The sequence below is a fragment of the Lissotriton vulgaris genome, chromosome 12, assembly GCF_964263255.1.
Source record: "Lissotriton vulgaris chromosome 12, aLisVul1.2, whole genome shotgun sequence".
NCBI lineage: Eukaryota > Metazoa > Chordata > Amphibia > Caudata > Salamandridae > Lissotriton > Lissotriton vulgaris.
Window position 1 is genome coordinate 60,942,562 of NC_141700.1, and position 24,361 is coordinate 60,966,922.

General features: G+C 46.3%; 1 protein-coding gene across 1 annotated transcript in view; it reads left to right on the top strand.

Annotated features, from left to right (window-relative positions):
- Window positions 1-24,361, top strand: part of ZFR2 (zinc finger RNA binding protein 2) — an 811,721-nt gene that overhangs the window by 508,850 nt on the left and 278,510 nt on the right. Inside the window, exon 14 of the mRNA XM_086947097.1 lies at window positions 16,211-16,349. Coding sequence (XP_086803223.1) covers window positions 16,211-16,349 — 139 coding nt within the window. The remainder of the gene's footprint in view (window positions 1-16,210; window positions 16,350-24,361) is intronic.

A 24,361-nucleotide genomic window follows, 5' to 3' on the forward strand; every position in this document is an offset into this window, starting at 1 on the left:
ATCAGCCGGTTAACCCGACTTTCTTTTTGGACCTGATGTAGACACGACCCTTGAAAAGATTAAGAAAGACACTGAGACAGCAAAATCCATGGGGGCTCTGCAGTCACAACAGTTCAGGGGCGGTTCCTTTCGTCGCTCCGGTAACGGGGGAGCCTCTAGAGGTCAAGCATCACAGCAAGCCCAATACAACAAGGGGAGCCCGCAGGCCACCTATATCAAAAACAACAGGGGTGGATATCGTGGGAACAGCACCAAGGGCAGAGGACGTGCAAATAATAATGCCAGATCCTCCGCCACCAATAAACAGTGACGCCTTGTCACTGCCCCAGACCATATAACACCGGTCGGGGGAAGACTTCAGCAGTTCCTGCCAGTCTGGGAAGGCATTACCACAGACAGGTGGGTGAGACAACTTATACAATACGGCTATTGTCTGGAACTAACCTCCCCTCCACCCAACATACCCCCAAGGCACCGTCCTATGTCCGCAGAGCACATGCACTTATTGCAGCAAGAAGTACTCTGCATGCTGCAAAAAGGGTCCATAGAACTCGTGCCTTTAGAACAGCAGGGTACAGGAGTGTACTCACTGTACTTCTTCATCCCAAAGAAGGACGGGTCTCTCCGGCCCATGCTAGACCTCAGACCCCTGAACCAGTACATCTTGTCACAACACTTTCACATGCTAACTTTACAGCAGGTTCTACCATTGCTAAGTCAGGGGGACTTCCTAGCAACCCTAGACCTAAAGGACGCATATTTCCACATCCCCATTCACCCAGGACACAGGAAATATCTCAGGTTCACCATAAACAACCAGCATTACCAGTTCAAGGTCCTGCCTTTCGGGGTCACTACTGCCCCCCGGGTGTTCACAAAGTGCTTAGCGACAGTGGCTGCGCACCTTCGGAGGCAACACATCCATGTCTATCCTTATCTGGACGACTGGCTTGTCCAAGCAAAGTCAGCCCAACAGTGTGCCAGCCACATGTCCCGCACAATTCACCTCCTACACAGTCTAGGATTTTCACTAAATTATCCAAAATCACACCTTCAACCCGCACATGTGCAACAGTACCTAGGTGCGACAATGAACACTCTGAAAGCAACAACACAGCCAAACTCTGGCAGAGTCAACAGCATGCAATTGCTGATTCAGAAATTCAGGCCCCAACGCAGATATTTATGCAGCTGATAGGTATGATGGCCTTCTGCATCTTCATAGTCCCACACGCGAGGCTACACATGCGTCCCCTTCAAGAGTGCTTAGCACGACAGTGGAACCAGGCTCATGGACATCTAAAAGACCTAGTGTTGGTGACTGGTCGTGCATACAACTCTCTGCATTGGTGGAACACACAAAACCTTTGCAGGGGATGACCGTTCCAAGAACCTGTCCCACAAATAGTGCTGACTACGGACGCATCTCTCCAGGGCTGGGGAGCGCATGTCCTCCATTATACCGTGCAGGGACTATGGACGACGCAACAGCAAAGGATGCATATCAACCTGTTGGAGCTGATGGCAATCTTCATGGCAATGAAGGCATTCAAATTGCATTTGTGCAACAAAGTCGTGCTAATCCGGACGGACAACATGACTGCCATGTATTACATCCAGAAGCAGGGAGGCACACACTCTCCACAATTGTCTCATCTAGCCCAGAGCATGTGGAAGTGGGCCATTCAGAGGAACATGTTCCTCATGGCGGAACATCTCCCAGGCAAGGACAACCAGATTTCGGACCTGCTCAGCAGGCACAGCCACCAAATGCACGAGTGAGAGATACACCCCTCGGTGCTCCAACCATATTTCCAGCAGTGGGGTCATCCAGAGATAGACCTATTCGCAACAAAGGAAAACGCAAAATGCCAAACCTTCACCGCCAGGTTCCCACACCCGCAGTCTCAGGGCAATGCGATATGGATGAACTGGTCAGGCAGATTTGCGTACGCTTTTCCTCCAGCACCGCTCATCCGCTAGTGGCACGCAAACTGCTACAACACTCCATGACGCTCATCCTGGTTGCTCCAACGTGGGCAAGGCAGGCGTGGTACACCACGTTCCTAGAACTTTCAGTGGTGCCTCACCAACGACTGCGCCTCACTCCCAGTCTCCTCACTCAGAGCCATTGAGACATTCAGCACCCAGATCCACAACAGGTGAGCCTTGCAATATGGCTCCTGAGGTCATAGAGTTTGGCTACATCAACTTGCCCCCTGATTGTATGAACATCATCAAAGAGGCCAGGAGACCTACAACCAGGGCACGCTATGCGGACAAATGGAAGCGATTTGTCATTTACTGTTCCAATAATGACATAAATCCACGTCCACGCAAAACATTATCTGTTATTTGCTGCATCTATACAGATGCAATCTGGCATATAGTTCCATTAGGATACATTTGGCTGCCATGGCAGCTTATCTTCAAAACAGACAGCATCTTTCTCTTTTCAGGGTGCCAGCCGTTAAAGCTTTTATGGAAGGACTCAAAAGAGTGATTCCTCCCAGACACCCTCCTTCACCTGTCTGGAATCTGAACGTGGTTCTCACCAGATTAATGGGACCACCCTTTGAACCTCTTCACTCTTGTGAGATACAGTTTCTGACATGGAAAGTGGCTTTTCTAGTAGCAATCACATCGCTACGAAGAGTTAGTGAGCTACAAGCACTAAGGGGCAGATTTATGAGGCCCTTGCGCCTCTTTGCGCCGCAAGGCGGCGCAAACAATGCGCCCTATTTACAATGTGACGCATCTAGGAGATGCGTCACGTTGTAAAGCCCTGCGCCATAAGGAGGCGTTCCTGCGCAGGGGGGGGGGCATTCCTGCGCAGGAACGCCTCCTAAAAGTGGCTGAGTGAAATCTATAAGATTTCACTCAGTCACTGTCAGGCCAATGCTGCGTCAAAACCCTGCGCCTGCTTGAAGCAGGCGTAGGTCTTGACGCAGAATTGTGAAGATGGGGCACCCCCGAGGCTTGCTGGAGCTGCGTCGCGCTTGCGACGCAACTCCAGCAATGCGCCACCTTTATGGCACAGATGCGTCACGCATCTGTGCCGTTTTTGCCTAATGGTGCGCCGCATTGTAAATGCGGCGCACCATGGGTGGCGCACTGTGGCGCACATTTACTGGCGCATCCCTGGGGATGCGCCAGTTAACATAAATCTGCCCCTTACTATTCAAGAGCCTTTCATGCAGGTTCATGCTAATAGGGTAGTGCTGCGTACCAACCCTAAATTCATGCCTAAAGTGGTGTCGCAGTTCCACATTAACCAAACCATAGACCTGCCTGTTTTCTTCCCAAATCCAGATTCAGTGGCAGAACGAGCACTGCACACTTTAGATGTTAAAAGAGCTCTCCTGTATTACGTTGACAGGACAAAAGATTTAAAAAAAACTAAGCAACTGTTTGTTGCCTTCTCTCCACAACACAAAGGCAACCCCATTTCCAAATCCGGTATAGCCAGATGGATTGTTAAGTGCATACAGATATGTTATCAAAAGGCTAAACGCACTTTAACAGTTCCCCCACGAGCGCATTCCACACGCAAGTTAGGGGCATCCATGGCTTTCCTAGGTAACATTCCTCTAGAGGATATATGTAGAGCAGCCACATGGACCACTGGAGTTCTGGACTTTTTGGTTCCGTCCAGAGGTGTCAGGGATAACACCCGAAGACCCCGGAGTTCTACCTGTCTCGGTGCACAAATAAACAGAAACACGGGCTTCTCGATGGTGGCGTCAAAGACCAAAGGTTTATTACTGCAGGGACACAGAAGTCACAGAAACTACACACGGGCAGAATCTAGGAGCCTGTTCGATTTGTACAAAGAGGGTTGCTCCTTATATACGAAATATTGGGCTTGAGGCAAATTCTTTACATGTTAGTACATTCCCAAACCTTTGTGTCCTAAACAATAAATATTTGGCGTTGCACAGGAATCGTCACCAATATCTGATGTCAAAACATTACGAACGAGGGGTTCCCACTGTTCCATCATAATCCCATGTCAACTTTTCATTCAAGACCCGGACCGCCTCATCGTAAATTTTGTTACCTCCCCCTAATAAAGGCCCAGAAGGAAAGGAGCAGAGCCAGGTGCAGAAGATAGAAAAGCAGGATAAGAGATGTTTGTGGGTCGTAAATGGGCAAGGCTACCAGCTTCGGCCGCCTAATCATGATCAGGCCAACGAACACGAGAACCAGTATAGCAGGACTGGCCTCGGGCAGAGGAGGCAGCTTCTGCCGAGTCATGCAGCCATGGCGTGTTCTGTTCTAAGGTGCACGTGTCACTAGCAAGGTGAATCTCCGGCTAAAGCTTACGTGTCCTTAGGTGAAAGGGGTCACTGCGTGTCCATTGTCTACGTGAGGGCAAGAAACACAAAATGGCTTCCGTGATCTAAGATGGATGCCATGGGTAGATCAGAAATGTGTTCATAACAGGAGTGCTCTTGCTCGTAGCATAGCAAAAACACCAGGATATGCTAAATGGATCATTTGCGGTTCACTGATACCAAAATTATGTATTTACGACAATGTTGAAAACACGGGTTCAAATTGTCACGGAACCTCAGACCCTCCTTTTGCCCTAACGTAGGCAATTACTCTATGTCCGAGTCTATCTCTATGCTCATCAGGTCAGTGACATGTTGCTGCATCATCATTCTTTCTCGCGCCTTTTCTCCAAACGCAGGTGGTTTTCTGAAACATGTTGCAGCACAGAGACTACACAAAGCGGGACCACACTGGATAATCAGGCAGCATGAGAATAGAAATACTAGGATGACACCGATGACCATCAGAACCTTCCATCCCCACGCTGATATCAGAGTCCAAAACCACTCCATGAAGGACCAGTTTCCTTTGTCTACGTGTATAGAGTCGGAAATCTTGTGTAGTTTAGAGATCGCCTCATAGACAGTTGGAGCGTTATTGGGAATAAAAACACAGCAGCTCGATTGGATCATTCTGCATACCCCACCTCGATCTGCAAGTATTACGTCTAGAACCATACGGTTCTGCAACGTCATGAGTCGATCCGCCTGAAGCTCAGCTGTTAGGTTACTAAGGGCACCAGCAGTTTCTGTAATAGTAGATTCAACTACCCGTGTTAGCTGACGTAGATTTCTACTATTGGCCATAGGCCCCCAGAACGGAAGGAAACCTTTGAAGAAGTCTCCAGCTTCCTGACCAGCGGTATCTTCCTTGCTGAAAACACCTCTTGCTACTCTGGTCTTGTGATAGTCTGAAGAAGCAGTGTACGTTGGAGGTAACAGTCGAGCAATATAACATGAACCTGAAAAGTCAGCAGGCAGCCATGTATATGCTCTGTCTTGACAGATGAAGTAGGTACCCCTAGCGGTAAGGAAGGCAGGGGAAGAGTTAGACGGAAACACGTAAGTCTCAACGCACTCACTCCTCCCTAGCTGAGCTCTCGGATTTCTCCCATTTCCTTGCAAACAGACCTGACCTCGGTGAGGCACGACCCAGACTGGAGTGGAGCTTTTACGTTTGCTTTCTCCCAAACTAAGGCGATACTCTGTAGAATTCCAACTCAAATATACCCGTAATTCATCTCTAGGGTAAGATGGAGTATTATTGACGTCCTTAATCATGTCAATAATTCCCTGGACTAAAGCTTTGTTGGCAGAGTTGTATTTTGTGGAACGTGGTGGGCGCGGAGGATAGGTCTCAAGGGCATAGGCAAAAATGGTCTGAAAGGCCTGAAATGATCCATTATAGCTAAAAGGCAAGACTAGATAGGGAATGCCTTTATCCATAGTGTGGGGTATCAAGCCACACACCCAGCAGTCTGTAGTGTTAACTACCAGTTGGTGTTGATGCAAGAGTTGTACAAAAGTGTTATTAATAAATTCTGAGCGTCGAGCTTGCTCGTGTTCAGGAAATGAGTGAAAAGAATGCATAGAAGAAACAGTAGAAGTAGCAGGATCAAGGGGAGGTACTGTAGTTACCGGCATAAAAATCAAATGCACACCAAAAACGATTCCACCCACCAACGTTATCAAAACAATTAAAAACGTAACTGCACATTGCATTAGAAAGCATTTGCTGTGAAGAATTCTGTACAGTCTATTTCTGCGAACATAAATTACATTCTCTCGTTGCAGCTCAGGAAGCTCCATCTTCTACAATCCGCTCGCGACCACTGATGATGTGTACGTAGATGAAAATGCCTCTATCAGCCCTGGGAGTTCCCAGAACTAACAGAAAGATCGACCTTGTGTCTGACCCCCGCAGATTCAACTAGGCACACAGCCACGACCCTACGGCTACCCAGACGGCAAGGCAATTTTAAAACAATAAAACAATAGCAAACTTCCTGGCTGGAGGCAATGTACGGTATTCAAATTCAAAAATGTGAAAAATAGGCAGTTTCCTGCTTTATTTGTCCATATTGCGAGATCGTAAATTGTATCTCAGTTTTGCAGGAGCTGTTTGATCTGAAAACAGTGTATTTTCAGCAGGTGTTGCAATATTCAGGTTCGCAGGTGGCAAATGTTCTTTTGTTGCAGATGGCAAATGTTCAGAGTTCAAAAGAGTAGTTTCAGAAGGAGAGCCAGAGTTCGGTGTATCAGTGATTAGTTCTGCATCGCTGAAAGGAAGAAACCTGGGTATTTGTTCTGCTTCAGAGGCACCGATTCCCTTCTTCACCCAGTTATCGTAAGGAAGTGGCAGAGGCACACGTTTGACGTGTGTTGTATGTATCCAATTCTTCCGTCCGGCCACACGAATAGCAGTTCTCGTCGCCAATAACACCTGGAAGGGGCCAACGAATCTGGGCTGAAGATTTTTCGTTCTTGCAAAATTTCTGATGACGACTTGATCCCCAGGTTTCAGCTGATGACCTGGACTCTCCGGTGACTTTGGCAATGCATCGAAAACCTGTTGGTGAATAAGACTCAATTTAGCAGTCAAGTCGAAAAGGTAATCAATTAACATTGGATATTCCAGCTGTCTAAATTCTTTTGGCCTAGGTACCCCCCAAACATTGGCGGGACGAACAAAAACTATTTCATATGGACTGAGCCCTACTCTAGAATGTACAGTTGCTCTCGTTGATAACAAAGCCAAAGGCAGTGCATCTGGCCAGGACAAACCCGTGGATGCCTGTATTTTAGCAAGTTTTAGTTTGAGGGTACCATTGTAACCCTCAACTAAACCAGCAGACTGGGGATGATTCGCACTGTGGAACTTTTGCTTGATCCCTAGACCGGCACACACACTCTGCATAACTTTCCCTACGAACTCACTTCCGTTATCTGACCATACAATCCGTGGCATACCATACCTAGGGAAGTATTCCTTAAGAAGAATTTTGGCAGTGGACAAAGCAGTATTGTCCTTTAGTGGATATGCTTCGATCCATCTGGAAAAAGCACAAACTACCACTAGGACGTATTTTAGATTATTGCAACGATCCATGTGAATGAAGTCTAACTGGATCACTTCAAAGGGGCAAGAAGAAGGAGCGAAGTGACCTGCAGGTGTGGGGATTCCCTTGCCAGGATTATGCATCAGGCATACCATGCAATTTCTCACCACTCTCTCCGCACATTTACTAATCCCATCATTCTTCCAAACTGGAGCCAACATCTTACAAATTCCTTTAGAACTAATATGCGCTACTCCATGTGCCATCGTTACTACTGCAAGCACATACGCATCAGGCAACATCCAACGCTGTTGTTCCGATAAATCAATCCAACACCCACTCGAGTCCAATTTACCCGTACTCTCTTTCCACGCAAGCTTTTCCTCCTCAGTCGCCTCCTTCTGAATTTCTTTCACGCTTTCCACCGTGTCCTCACACATTCCAGACTCAGAAATCCATCTTGCAGACGTAGCAACAAACATTCTACTCATCACATTTCTAGCTGTCTGTTTAGCAGTCTCATCAGCAAAAGCATTCCCACGACCAACATCATCCGTGATTGCTTTATGAGCGCTGCACTTCACAATCGCAACTTCAGTCGGCAAGGTTAGAGATTCCAACAAGTCATTAACTAGCTGACCATGTTGAATCTTAGTCCCATGGGACGTAATGAAACCTCTCTCTTTCCACAAACGGCCAAAACTATGGGCCACGCCGAACGCGTACTGACTATCTGTGAACACATTCACTCTCTTTCCCTTAGCTAAAACACACGCTCTCGTTAGGGCAATTAATTCCGCAGCTTGGGCAGAATTCTGACTCACTCTTGCAGTCTCCACAATCGTACTCAAAGTCGTTACTGCATAGGCAGCAGTCACATCACCATTCTCCAATTTAAAGCAAGACCCATCAACATACAACGTGCCATCTGGATCTGACAACGGAGTGTCTTTTAAATCAATTCGTCCTTTTGTCTCTTCCTCGGTTCTGAAACAACAATCATGGGGTTCAGAATCACTCGACTCCTGATTAGTCGGCAACAATGTTGCTGGATTCAATACATTGCATCTTTTGATCTGAATATGACTCGCTAGCAGTGTCAGCTCGTAGCCAGATAATCTAGCACTGGTAAGGTGTTGCGTCTTGGTTCGATTCATGAGTGTGTCCACAGCATGAGGAACCATGACCACTAGCATGTTGTTCATCACCAAACCAGCAGATTGTCGAATGGAAGCCGCAGCTGCCGCTGTAGCTCTCAAACAACTAGGCAACGCTCTAGCTACCGGATCTAATGTTGATGAAAAATACGCACAAGGGCGTTGTTTATCACCAAATCTCTGTGTCAGAACACTCAACGTGCAACCTTCTCTCTCGTGGACATAGAGCGTGAATGGTTTACTGTAATCAGGTGTACCCAATACAGTAGCTGAACATAGTGCATTTTGTAGCTCAGAAAAACTCTCCTGACATTCAGCAGACCATGGCACCGGAACATTTTTCCCAGTCAAAGCTACCAACGGTTTTGCTAAAAGAGAAAAATTTGGGATCCACTGCCTACAGTAAGAGGTAATACCTAAAAAGGCACGTACTTCTCTCTGTGTGCGGGGAACATTCATCTGCGTAATTGCTTTTATTCTCTCTGGGGTCAACTTCCTTCCCTCCTTTGACAAGAGATGACCTAAGTAGGTCACTTCTTGGCAACAGTATTGCATTTTCGAAGGTGACACCTTGTGATTCAAATTAGACAAATGATGCAATAACGAAATTGTAGCTGCTTTGCAAGTTTCCTTGTCATCGGCAGCCACTAAAAGATCATCTACATACTGCACTAAAGCAGAACCAGGAGGAAGTACAAAGGAATCTAACTGACTTTTTAATGCCTGACTGTAATTGGACGGACTTTCACAATACCCTTGTGGAGCTCGTTTAAACCTGAAGCTTCGTCCTCCTAAAGTGAAGCCGAAAATATCTCTGCTTTCCTCGGCTATCGGAATGCTGAAAAAGGCATTCTTCAAGTCGATAACTGAAAACCGTGTGGCTGTAGCAGGAATTAACGTTAACAATGCAGTTATGTCTGGAACCACAGGAAACTGTGGAATCACAATCTTGTTAACCTCTCTAAGGTCGATGACAAACCTATACACTGGAGGCTTTGAAGGATCAGTACGTTTAAGAATTGGCAAGACAGGACTGTTACAGACATTTCCTCTAGTTTCTTCTACTACACCTTTCTCGATTAAATCTTGCACAATTAATAAAAGTGCACGTTCACCATCACTAGAGATCTTGTATTGTGGTATTCGTGGAAATTTTACATTCGCTTTCAAAGTAACTACATATGGTGGAATTTCTAAAAGACCCACATCGTTAGGACCAGTCGCCCAAAGAGTATCAGGGAGAGAACGCAGCTCTGGTGGGAGCGCATCTATCGACAAGTACATTGGAGAGGTGATTCTTTTGCCCAACATAAGCTGTACTCCTTCCGGAGAACAGTACAATGTCGCATATAGTCGTTTTAACAAGTCTAAACCAAGCAGATTTTCATTACAACCTGTCGTCAAAATCAAAGGTGCTTTCAATTGACGGGGTCCAACAGAAATAGACAAAGGACCAGATACGGGGTTGTAAACAGGGGCGCCTGAAAAACCTACAGAAACATTTGTTAAGCCAGACAAAGGTGCGCCAGGGAGTTTCTCATGTATAATAGAACTTTTTGCTGCACCAGTATCCAACAGAAACGGTTCGACTACACCTGATGTTGCTACTGCGACATAAGGCCCACTCTGATCTACTGGAACTGATACTACTCCCTCTCTTTGTCTTTGGCTGTCCTAGTACTCACTTTGTTGAAATCCTTCATCAGTTTCACGATAGTCTTCAACATGATACTGCTGAGATCTATTTTGTTGAGCAGACTGTCCATTTCGCTGATCAAAGTAATTAGAAGGGCGATCATTCGTTTGTGGAGGCATAGCACCTCGTCCTCGACCCCTAGAATTTTGCACAAAACCACCACGACCTCTCTGAGCTGCTGCAGCGTTATTCTGCGCTAGGACAGGACACTCATTCTTATAATGGCCTTCTTTCTTACAATACACACATTGAGTCCATTGGTATTGCGGTCTCTGAGAACTATAATCTGTCCTTTGATATGACCCTTGCTGCGTATTAGTCTGATTCGTGCGAGGCGGATATGCTTGCTGTAAAAGAACTTTAGTTTTTAAGTCTTTCGTCTTCTTCTCTGACTTTTCCTTTTCCTCTTTATCCCTATTTTCATAGTACTGAGCAGTCGCAAGAATTTGCGCAGTCGTAGAGACAGCCCACGCACTCTCGGAATCTTTCAATTTATTACTAAGGTCTGGCAACAAATTGTGTACGAATTTATCAACGAATAGTCTCTGTCCTCCTTCTGTGCTCATATCCTGACCACTGTGATCTACGAAAGTCTCTTCGAACCTTGTGAAAAAGTCGGAAACACTTTCGTCTTTCTTTTGCCTGCATGCGGACAACTTGTCCCAGTTAACACGCAATGCTGGCATCAGAGTCTTCATTAAATCAATTATTCTACCAGGCAAATTAGCAACTAGAGGTTCGGGTTTGGAACCACCTGTTTGCTGACCATCCGCTGCAATTATAGCTGCCCAATCACCACCTAGGGCAACTGGATGATTCTCTCTACGAATTTTAGCCCAAATTGGTTGCGGAACTACATTCCCGAATAACATGTCAATGTCCGCTAGATTCATCACACAAGCCTCAACTGTCTGTGCTAACTCCTTATAATATCCGGCTGGATTTTTACGCGGATCTGGCAAGGCCTGCTTTACTGCTAATACTTCGGCTCGCTTCCACAGAATGTGTATCCACACTCTCTGGAATTGCGCCGGAGCGGCAGCAATACCAAGGTTTACATTAGCTTGCACAGCTTCACGCCAAATTGGAGGAACCTCCCTCATTGGATATTGGCCATTCTGCTTCGTACTACGTTTCTCTAACTCCCTCGGTGAACGAAGTGATGGATCATTCCTATAACTTAAAATTAGTTCCATCGCTTCTTTTATATTCTCACCAACTATCGTACCAGCAGCAAACTCTTTCTGAACACTAATTAATTCTTCTAAATTTGATTCAGAGTCATCTTCTTCTAATTCGTCACGTAAAAGGGAACACATTTCGTCGAACACATATCTTTGTGTCGGTTCCTTCCACTGCATAAATGTATCTAATACATCTCTAGTACTATATCTCCCACTTTTCGAAATCCATCTAAGAGCTGTGGAATCTAATATTCCCCGTTCTTCAGTACTGGGAAGCTGACTACGTCTCTGCACAGAGTCAGAAGTAGGAGTCTTAATTAGAGTTTTATAGAAGGGAGATAAAATATTAGAGACAGAATCAGTGATTCTCCGACGAACAGAAAGTGGAGTCATAATACTAGCAGAAGCAGAGAATAAAGTAGCAGTTGGGACAGATAGAACAGGAACAGTTGGAGTAGCAGGCAGAGTAGCCTGTGAACTAGCAGGTGTAAGCGATACAGGTATAGGTTGAGAAGCCGGCAACCCTGGAAGAGGAGGTGCCGAAGGAACATTAACATTGACCACAGGAGGTACGGGAGCTTGATTCTGGGGAGCAGGAGCAGGAATACCAGGCTGTCCAGCAACCGGTAAAGGTGGAACCGTAGCACCTTGTGCATACGGTGGGGGTGACCGTAACAAGTAAGACAACAGAGGATCATTTTCGGGGTCCTCTACTATCTTAGCTGTACTCAATGGCAAGGCAGGATAGCACTTGTCTATCGCTAAATTACGCTCTCTGTTGGCCACCTCCATTGCTTTCTCAGACTCGTTGAGTTGCAGCTGCTTAGCAGACTGTTCTAAGGTCAACTCTTGTTCTTTCTGTTCTTTCTTCAACTTTTTAATTTCTCTCTGTTTAGATTCTTTTCGCCAATAACGAAGAGAATCAAACATTGCCGGCCGGGCTTTCTTCTTGAACAACTTCGTTTCTAAATTATCAATAACTTGGGGTTCAAAACTACCATGTAGTGGCCAACTAAGGACACCGTCTTTTTCTGTATATCGGACCCATACCTCATTATAGGATATAGGACCCACTCCAAACTTACAATACAGATCATAAAGAGGAGTTCCAATCGGAGGAACCAGACATGAGTCCTCCAACCGGGAATCACTGTTGCAACCAAAACACGACAACATACAATTTTTCCGATTTACCATTTTATAACCCGGAACACAGAACAAACAAAAACACGAACAAAGGTGCGCACTCGAACCAAGAACTTAGGACTACCAAAGCGAACAAATGTATCGATACCCAAACTAAACCAAATGATTATCGTAACCAGAACAACCAGTGATAATCTTACGAAACCAAACCAAACCAAGAACTGAAAAAGGATTATCCAAACAGGAACAACCCTTACGAAGTAACCAACTAGCAACCACTTAATACTTAACTGAGGCACTGAAGACGTCACCAAGGAGAAACCCGTCACGTCTCGCCGTACTAAGGACTGCACCTCGGGTCCAAGACAGGGCGACGGTCAAGACAACGGACCACTGCAGCCGTCCTGAACGGGAACCCTCGTGGAAGAGAACGTCGGGCCACTTTTGCGATATGCCGGGATCGATGAAGTGGGGCGCCTCCCTCAGGAATCTTCACACGAAGCTTCTCGAACTCTTCAGGCTTTTGGACCGGTACCGAATGACGTCGCCCCACGTTGGGCGCCAATTGGAGTTCTGGACTTTTTGGTTCCGTCCAGAGGTGTCAGGGATAACACCCGAAGACCCCGGAGTTCTACCTGTCTCGGTGCACAAATAAACAGAAACACAGACTTCTCGATGGTGGCGTCAAAGACCAAAGGTTTATTACTGCAGGGACACAGAAGTCACAGAAACTACACACGGGCAGAATCTAGGAGCCTGTTCTATTTGTACAAAGAGGGTTGCTCCTTATATACGAAATATTGGGCTTGAGGCAAATTCTTTACATGTTAGTACATTCCCAAACCTTTGTGTCCTAAACAATAAATATTTGGCGTTGCACAGGAATCGTCACCAATATCTGATGTCAAAACATTACGAACGAGGGGTTCCCACTGTTCCATCATAATCCCATGTCAACTTTTCATTCAAGACCCGGACCGCCTCATCGTAAATTTCGTTACCTCCCCCTAATAAAGGCCCAGAAGGAAAGGAGCAGAGCCAGGTGCAGAAGATAGAAAAGCAGGATAAGAGATGTTTGTGGGTCGTAAATGGGCAAGGCTACCAGCTTCGGCCGCCTAATCATGATCAGGCCAACGAACACGAGAACCAGTATAGCAGGACTGGCCTCGGGCAGAGGAGGCAGCTTCTGCCGAGTCATGCAGCCATGGCGTGTTCTGTTCTAAGGTGCACGTGTCACTAGCAAGGTGAATCTCCGGCTAAAGCTTACGTGTCCTTAGGTGAAAGGGGTCACTGCGTGTCCATTGTCTACGTGAGGGCAAGAAACACAAAATGGCTTCCGTGATCTAAGATGGATGCCATGGGTAGATCAGAAATGTGTTCATAACAGGAGTGCTCTTGCTCGTAGCATAGCGAAAACACCAGGATATGCTAAATGGATCATTTGCGGTTCACTGATACCAAAATTATGTATTTACGACAATGTTGAAAACACGGGTTCAAATTGTCACGGAACCTCACCACCATACATACATTTACCAAACACTACTGCGTAGATGTACACTCCAAACAGCAAGCTGCTGTAGGACAGGCTGTTCTCAAAACTCTTTTTCAGACTGCTGCAGCTGGCACGGGCAACCACCGCTAAGGAGGTAACTGCTATTTATTCTATGCACAGATATGAATTCAGCAGCCCACAAGTCTCGAACGGAATATGCTACTTACCAGTATGCATCTGTTCTTGGCATGTAGGGCTGCTGACATTCATATCGCACGCCCTCCTCCCCGGTGCCTGTCGCAGCTGCAGCACTCAGAATCATTCTCAGGCATGGTCATCACTTACTGTATTACATACCATCTCTGCCACAATGGCGAAAAACAATCTGAAGATGGAGAGGATGCCCATGCGCACTGTAGTCCAGGGGAGGAGCCTCCTATCTCGTGATACTTCGAAGACTCTTCCAGGACAACATTGTGCAATCATCCGGACCCAACACTAGGCGGCGATCTATGCACAGATATGAATGTCAGCAGCCCTACATGCCAAGAACAGATGCATACTGGTAAGTAGCATATTCCTTCCTGCCTATTATTAACAGACAGAACTGAAATAGTCCCACAGTTCTGTGTTTTTAGACTTGTATCTGTTCAGGGCTTTCAAAGATTAATTTGCTCTCTTTTTGGACGGAAAAATGTATGTCTAAAGAGGAGAGGGTCAGAAAACAACTGTACCATATAGTTTGTTAAACTGAGCTAGGGTCTGGTACCAGCTGAATATACCAGCATGCTTACCCGCCCTTAACCTCTGCTATACTCAATTGATAAAGGGCACACTATATGGATGTGAGCAGGGCACAGGCACTGAGACTGAAGTTTGATGGCGCATTGTTTTCAACTCAAGTTAATCCTAGCAATCCTTAGTATACAAGGAACCCGCCAGACATCAGAAAGCCAAACCTTTCATTAAAAAGCATGCTGTAATCTCTAAGAAACAAAACGTGATGTAAATACTGGCGGTGATTTAGCAGTCCACACCAGAGGGCCTCTTTTGGGATGCGATTAAACTGATTAGGAAGAGAAGTGGCCCTTTTTGTACTGGCACTGATTGCCAAACATCAATTAAAAATGTCTCTAGAGGTATTGAAATTGATTAAGTAGTGTTAGTGTAATCATTTCATCACGTTTTTATCTGTCCCATCTCTGATATCCTCCGCTATAGAGTCTTGTATTTGTCATTCCTGCTCTAATTTAATTTTTTCTGCGGCTAGTTTGCAGACTTTGATGGTTTTGTCTTTGATCTCAAACTAAGTGTTCCAGCCCTCATGAAGCTTCAACTATTCCTAGGGATTAACAGTGCCTTATGTCACGTATTGCCAGTTCTTAAATTAGTTGTTCTAGCTCTGTGATTGTTGGAGCTGTGTATGATCTTGATTTTACAGTCTACAATTAGTATTGTTGGCCCTGATGTCTTAAATTGATCATCTGGGATTCATGGTATCACCTTTGGCATCCGTTGTGTGGCCTTGAATTTGTGGTACTAGCTATCTGACAACTTGTAGGTTTTTCTGATATTTTACAATACTCGCTGTCTCTTGAGGTTGGTGACACTAGCCTTACCATCCTTTGCATTGGATAATGCCATTCATTTTGCATCTTTAATTGCTGGTCTCAGTTTTGATTTTTTTTATTCAGTGGCATAGAATTGATAGTGCCAGCTTTGATGTCATTATCTTTAGGTATAGATGTTGTAATTTGCAGTGATAATTAGTTGGTTGAAATTGTTGACTGTTGAACTTGGTTGAATGGTATAGAACCAATGATTATTTCAGTGTGAAGTATTTCACAGCCAGTAAGAAAACTGGAATAATTCAATTAGTTTTAAATGTCCAAAAGAAAAATACACACTTAAAAGGAAAGCATGATAAGATTAACACAAACAATGAAAAAAAAGATAAACATTTACATGGTAATTTAGAAAGGAGTACAAAATGTTAGAGGTACAATGGCTTCATGATTCCAGAGTTGTGTGACTCGGGTTTACAGCTAACCCTTGTTGAGTTTTCTATCTGTTTTAAGGATATAAAAGACATCCGGCTGTACCAATCTACAGAATTTTTTTAAAAATCATTTTCAGGCATTCACTCAGGACAAGTATGAAGTTTCTTTCAATGTTGAGGAGTCCGACATCATCATTGCTTCATGCAAGGAACCTAAAATGCAGGTCATCATTACAATTGCATCACCTGAATCGAGAGATGAGGAGGAAGACAAAGGTGTGTTCATTATATGCTGCTTTATTTTCTAACTTCGTGGGTTTCTTCCACAATTGCTAATTGATTTTCTCCAGTATTAGCTCGTTCATTGTTTCACATGCTTGAATCATCCTCATTGTCGAGCTGGGAGTCCCTTGGTTACATTAAAGTACCAGCATCATTTTAAACATAGCCTAACGGTCCGTAAACATTGTCACTTATTTACCCATCTCACCTCAAGGATTAGAGCCAAACATCAACTAGAGAGGCGAGAGCACTTTGAAGACCTTTCAACCATTGACCACCATCCCTCAGATATCTACCACACTTTGTGTGTGAATGGAGCCCCTTTGAATTTTGCTCAGATCCTAGTAGATATATAATTTCTTCACTTTCCTTGCTTTCTAAAGCCTACTTTCTGTCCTGGAAACTGGTGTCAGGTAAAGTTTAAGTAATATGGGTGTCACACTTTTTAGACCTTATGGTTTTTACGGCTCCACTGAAATGTACCTCAGAAGGAATTTATCTACAGAAAGGTATGATCAAAAAACCTGGAGGAAGATTACTCCTGTATCTGCAGACATCCAAAGTGAAACATACAATCTAACCCCTTAGGAATCTGATGCCTCTTCAGACTTGTCTAAAAAAAGTCCAAAAATAGGACAGTCAGAACAGTAGTTTGTCTCTGGAATGGTTTCAGATGTTGCAGAGTTCTCATCATCGAAAGGCCCATCTAGCAAAAAATCCGCTAGACATCACATTTCCTCTCCGAGGTAACTGCTGTGGTGCAATGGGCATGCAAATGTCAATGAATTCTTCTCAAAAACGTCTGTCTTCAATCCTGTATTTTATTTCTATTGCCACTGGCGACAATTCCACGATTGAGACAGGCCTCAACAACAACAGTGACGACAAAGACTCCATCTACCTCAGTCAAAAATAAATGGCTTAAGGAGAGCCCCATTTATGCATATGCCTAAACGTCTCTCCCATGGATATACATTGTTATTGAATGTATATGTAGAGTCTTCAATTATTTTTGGAGCACAACAACCATATGCTAGTGTAAATTTAAGCTGCTGCCTAAAAATCTGCGGTGCCATTTTAGTACACGTCAAAAAGTGAAAGGACACTCCTCACAGGAGCTCCCATTCGATACACTAACATTTGTGGCTTGATTTTTCAGGCTTCTCATCATTGGTGTGCTCCTCCGAGACTTGGTGTTGGGTGTGAAGAGTTGTGGGATAGTCTTTTTCTGAAGTTGAGATGGCCCATGTAGCCCTATTGTCATTACTGTTGTTGAGTATGGCAATACAAGCACCTTGCCTAAAGCACCCCTCTCTGTAAAGTTTTCTCCATCCAGAACTGATAAATGTGCTACACTAGCAAAGTACTACCATTCAGCTTAAAATATGTCCCTCGAATCATCATGAAATGCATGGCACTGGCGGCAGCTTATCTAAGGTGATCCAGTCACCAGTGTTTCCCATCTTGGACAAATGATTCACATCACTCCAAAAGAGCATCCACAAAGGTCAGTCTACTGCTCTTCAGAAAGCAGGGCCTTTCACTGAACAAGGAAAAATAGTTCCTAAATACTGGCAGACAGATGCCGTTCTTAGGAGCAGTCTGGTACCAACAAGGGGAAAGTGTTCCCCTAAGAGGACAAACTACATGAATTACACAAACTAGTCAACTACAAAGAAAACACAGTCATTGTTTGTCTTTTCAAATTTTTATTAGTTAGTCTTTTGAATTACTTCTTAGGAAGAACAGCATCCTGAATCTATTAGCGACATCCAGCCGCAGATTCCTTACCTTTTGAATTTTTCAGGTGTCAGACTGGATCCGGAAGTCTTTTCCTTTAGCAATATCCTTGTGCGCTGGTAGGTGAACTTGGTCGGCTCCACGTGATGTCATCCACATCACCTATATAGGCGCCACCTCGGTGATCTGACATTAGTTCTTTTCTTTCCGCGACAGCTAGTACAGATCCGTGAAGAGAGCTACCCTTTGTCACTTTTTGACAGGCTTTTTTCAACTTTTTGTCGAAAATTTCTGGTTTGTAGGTTTTGCAACATGTTGAAGAAGACTTCTGGATTCAAACCGTGCAGCGCCTGCCATTGCGCCATGTTGGTGACGGATCCGCAATTGATTTGTCTCTGGTGCCTGGAGCACGACCACGACTCAAAGTTGTGCTCCGACTGCTGGGCCATGGTTCCAAAAACTTTGAGGGAGCGATCCCTAAGGCTGCTTGTAGCCCGGCGCTCGGCACAGCACTGTTCGCCCCGGAAGTCTCGTTCTTGGTTCCTGTCGAGAGGAAGGTCCAGGCACCACTCCGGGAGTCCTAAGTTCTTGTCCTCTCACTCAAAGTCTTTGGGTCGGTCAGGTAAGATGCATAAGAAACAGAAGAAGTTGAAGCTTACTTCAAGTTCTTCCTAGCCGTCAGCTGACATGACGAAGGAATCTCAGCACTCTCGGCCTAGTTCTGCTGACGCTGCACCTGGGTATGCTCCGCGCTTCCCGACTTTTCCAGGAGCTGGAACGACCCCCACCCAGCTTAAATAATTTTATGACGCCATGTGCCTCCTATTTGAGCAACTTGACCCTTCTGGTGCACCGTCCGGTTCTCGCTGGTGGCTCCAGCCTGATGCCCTCCAATGGATCTGGTGGTGGATCCGTACCGGCGCCAGTCGTGCCACTGCGACCTTCACTTGCACCGGCCACAATGCCTCCTGGCGGCGCCAGCCCCTTTCTTATCCCTGGCGACACAGAGTCGGATCGGTGCCTGCCTATTCTGGTGCTGACATCACCCTTGGGTCCTAGGTCGTTTCCTCAGCCTTACTTTGAAGGGCTAGGAATGGAGGTCAATTGGAAGGGGTCATTGGACCTCTTACAAGATCAGCTTGAGCACGAAATGGACTGGCATTGAAATTGGCTGAGGCCAGTGGACTGGATACCTCTCCAGATTCTGGCCTGCTTTCTCCCCCTACCGTGGCTACGGATGAGAGCGCTTCATATGCTATGGTGGTGAGAAGGGCAGCTGAGGTCCTGGACCTTCAGCTCTCTTCGGTGGAAGTTAAGACGAACATCTTGACAGAGGTCATGTAGCCTCGTGTCTCCTCCTCGGAACCCCTCCTGCCATTGAATGAGGCCGTGACTGATGTCCTTCAGGAACCTGGTCCAATTCCAGCATAGGGGCTTCTGTGAATAGGACAATCGCCCACCACCTTTACCCTGCACCAGGCGATCTAAAATTCCCCTCCAACTACCCTACCCCTATAGCTTCGTGTTCCAAGCCTTTGCCTTACAAGGCACGTTCCCTTCCGCTCCACCAGACAGGGAATCCAAAAGGCTAGATAGTTCGGGCAAGAAAATGTTTTCTTCGCCAGCCTTGCATTGCAGTTGGTGAACACCACATGCCTATTGGGCCGTTACTCCCACTCCTTGTAGGACATGATTGCGCAAGTGTTGCCACAGGTCCCGAAGAAGGCCTTTGCTAATTTCTCGCAAGCAGTATCAGACGGGAGAGATGCGGCAAATTTTACCTTTAGTTGTGGGCTTGACACAACTGACTTTCAGGACAGAGCGATGTCATTACCGGTGGCTGTTACACCGCACGTCTAGCTGAGAACTTTTGGCTTTTCTGGGGAGGTCCATGCTTCCCTTATGGTCATGCTCTTTAATGGATTCAGTCTCCTCGAAGACATGGCCCTGGAGCCCTTTAAGGACTCGCGGTCTACGGCCAAGTCCTTCGGCCTCTCAGTAGCCACCAGTCCTCTGTATGCCTTTCACCCATTTCGTGGCCGCGAAGGGGCTTTCACCTGCACCAGCCCTATCCCAACCACAAGACCGCGCAAGGTCAGCTGCCTTTGCGTGTCTGTGGGCATTAGTCCTTTCGACCCCATGACTCAGACAGACAGAAGTTGGGTTAGTCCACTCCTCCCCCTGCAGCCTTCAAACCTTCCTAGTTCAGCCCTTCAAGATCATGGGTGGCCTGTTGGTGCAGAATCAGCCATGACCTCTACCACTGGCAAACACCACGATGGGCAGGTGGTTTCTTAAGATATTTCAAAGGGGCTACTCCCTTCCCTTCGATACTACTGCTCCATCCATGCATCCAACTTACGACCCGCTTATGGACGACCACCTGAACTTGCTTCAGGAGGAAGTCGGAATTCTCTTGGCCAAGGGAGCCATAGAGAGGGTTCCGGCACTAGAAGTAGGCTGTGGTTGCTAGTCTCGCTACTTTCTGGGCCTTCATCCTAACCTAGATCTGCGAGTCCTCAACTACTTCTCAAAAAGGAATAGTTCAAGATGCTCACTCTGGCTCAGGTCTTGTCTGCCCTAGACCCTGGAGACTGGTTGGTATGGTTGGACTTATTTTCACTTTCCTGTCCTGCCACCTCATCGACATTACCTGCGGTTCATTTTTAGGCCCTGTGCACTTTCAGTTCACTGTGCTCCCCTCTGCCCTTACCAGTGCCCCTCGGGTGTTCACCAAGGTGATGGCAGTGGTTGAAGCTCATCTGAGCAGATTAGGGGTGCCAGTCTTCCCCTATCTCAGAGACTGGCTGTTGAAGGTGAGCCCACACCAGGCTATCGTCTCCCACCTCCAGACTATGGCAAACCTCCTGCTTTCGCTATGGTTCACTATCAACGTGCCAAAGTCACACCTGACTCCCTCTCAGATGCTACCTTTCATCTGAGCTGTTTTGGACACAGTGCAGTTTCGGGCCTGTCATCCCAAGAGGCAAGTCTAGGATATTCAGGCTATGATACCGATGTTTCAGCCTCTATCCTGGATTTCAGTGAGACTGACTCCGAGGTTGCTGGGACTCATGTCCTCCCGCATCCTGCTATTGACACATGCCTGATGGCATATGCGGGCTCTGCTGTGGGCCTGAAGTTCCAGTGGGCGCAGCATCTTGGGATTCTCTCTGATATAGTCCAGATCTTGGGGGAAACTGCACAGAACTTGCAGTGGTGGCTGACCAACCGCAATTGGGTCAGAGGCAGACCCCTCTCCCTTCCTCAAGCAGATCACACAGCAGTTACAGATGCATCACTCCTGAAATAGGGCAGCCTTCTGGGAGAGGTGGAGATCAGAGGACTCTGGTCTCTCGCGGAATCCAGACTCCACATTAACTTGCTGGAGCTCCAAGTGATTCGCTTGGCATTGAAAGCTTTTCTTCCTTACGTCAAGGCAAAGCTGGTTCACGTCTTCTTGGAAAACACCACTACCATGCAGTACTGTAATAAACAAGGCGGGGTGGGGTTGTGGACCCTTTGTCAAGAGACACTGCGTCTCTATTATTATTATTATATTCTTATATAGCGCCAGATTCGACCCCCGAAGGGGTATCTCCGCGCTTGCCTTGGGAACCCGTCCTGGTTTTTTCCCTGTGAGATAGCCCCTACAGGGCATCCCCAAGGTGAAAGCCAGGCATCCCGCCGCGGGGGGGCCGTTGTGGAGATTAAGCAAGCTTAATGCCCAGAGTTGCAGAGTGTGAAGCCATGATTAGGTCAGGCACCGAAGCGAGAATTATCGAGTCCATGGACATTTGCGCTCAAGACCCTGCCGCGTCGGGAATTGAATCCTGGTCCCGGGTCTGACCTCTGCTTCAGGGTCTGCCTGCTCTAACCAGTGAGCCACACTTCTCCACACAAGGCTGGAACAGCAAGGCATATCCCTGGTGGTTTAATACCCAGCAGGTTCTCAGAACGCCAGCGCGGACGAACTCATCTGTCGATGCATAGCGAATGATGCGTGGCATCTCCATCCGAAGGTGGTGCAAGGTCTCTTTCAGCAGTGGAGATAGCCTTGGCTAGATCCGTTCACCTGCGCTGAGAACTCAAAATGTCAGCAGTTTTGCGCATTGGAGTTTCCAAGGCAGCTCTTGCTCAGAGACGCTTTTTGTCTCAAGTGGAGGACAGGCCTCCTTTATGCCTTTCTGCAAATAACACTCCTGCTCAGAGTGCTCAAGAAGATGAGGAGCGACTAAGCCCAAGTCATTCTTGTGTCTCCAGACTGGGCACAGAGAGTCTGGTATCCTGAGTTTCTTCACTTGAGCATCGATCCTCTAATAAGGCTACCCCTTCAGGAGGATCTTCTTTCGCAGCAGCAGGTGAGGGTCCTCCATCCAAACCTGTCAGCCCTACGCCTTCTTATGTGGAGGTTGAGCTCTGGCAGTTGATATAATTCGACTTTCCTCTTGAAGTCTGTAATGTTGTTTTGGCAGCCAGGCATCCCTCTACCAAGACAGTTTACGTCTGTCGGTGGAACACATTTGTAAAATATTGTACAGAACGATCTATTGATCTTCTTTCTGCTCCCATCACTCACATCATATTTTTTATTTTGACCCTTGCCCAGCAGGATCCTGCACTTGGCACTCTTAAAGGGTACCTTTCTGCCTTCTTGGGCAGCCAGACCAACCTTCTTTATTTAAATCCCCTATTGTGCATAGATTTCTTATGGGGCTTGTGTATATGTTCCCACCTGCCCCTTTCATCATTCCTCGGTGGAACCTTAATTTTGTTTTCACCTTCCTCATGTGTGCTCCTTTCGAACCTCTGCACAACTGCCCCCATCAGTTATTTTCTCGTCACACCTCTAAAGAAGAGAAATGACTCCACTGTCTGGACCCTAAAAGAGAAATGTTGTTCTACCTTGACCGAACTAAAGAGTTCCGGGTGGGCAAACAATTCTTCATGGAGTTTGTTGAATCAAAGAAAGGTTGTGTGGTGCAGAAGCTCCTGAAGACTTGAGGGCTCATTCCACCAACGCAAAGGCTGCTACCACTTCATTGCAACATGGAGTTCCAGTCCTCGACATTTTTCAGACTGCAATATGGGCATCCCTGCACAGATTTACCAAACACTACTGCCTGGACAGTCTTGGTCGCTCTTTCCTGCTTGACTTCCTGGTCTAACCTTGCCCTCAGTCCCTCTTCCGGGATGGTTTTGCTTGGTTATCTATTCCGAGCAATACCACCTACCGGCATGCAAGGGTATTGCTCGAGATAAAGTGTTCCAGATCCAGTCTGATGCCTGGGAAATTAAAAAGTAAGAATCTGCGGCTAGGTCATGTCTCTACCAGATAACAAATTACCGAAGGTAAGTGGCTTGTCCATCCCTCTGATACTGGGTCTCTTGTGTATGAGACCGTTGCAGGAAGAACTAGGCAACCAGTTTACTCAGTGGGCAGGCTTGTCACACAAAAAAAACCTCCCTCACACCAAGGATGAGCATGAATGCCAGGTGGGCTTAGAAAGCGAGTACAGAGAGAGTATCAACAGGAGTCTGCAAAATTCTCAATGATGACTGACATGTCTATGGATGGCTGGGAAGCACACCTCCAGAAGCTAGCCACTAGCCGCAAATGGTCAAGAGAAGAACACATTTTCACAAAAATCTGTTTTTAAGAAGTACTCAACTTATGGAAAAAGGATGGTTTATATCAAGGACAATCACCTTAAGTGTATTTCCTCTTTTTGGAGAATGGCCAGAAGCCTTTTGACATTGTTTTACTATACCCCAAAAAAACAAAAATGGCTGGAATGCGCTATTAACACTTACAGAAGGATTTACAACTTCATGTGCTTCCCCACTGAGGAAGAGAAAGGTTCAGCTAGGTTTAGTGCATCTTCACAGAAGTCATCTTCCGAGACTTCTGTGGTGGCAAATGTACACTATGGCACATTCTTAGGGTCTATTCATCCCATCTGCCACAAGCTTCAGTACAAAAGCAGGGAATATACATGAAGTAATCTGCTAACGCTTGGTATTCTGTCATCCAGAGAAAGCTTTGAAAGCCCCCCCACCACCACCCCCCCTCAAACTAAGAATGAACATCATCTCAAGAAGTTTACCATGTCAGCCTTGTTGGTGGTGCCTATCAAACTGCCTTTTCCGCCTCCCTACTTACTGATTGTCACTTTGTCCGCTATAGGCCTGAAGTTTGCTCAACTGGCAAGCGTTGCCTGCAGAAGGCCTCAGGTGGCCCCCATCTTCAGGGAAGGGACTGGCTC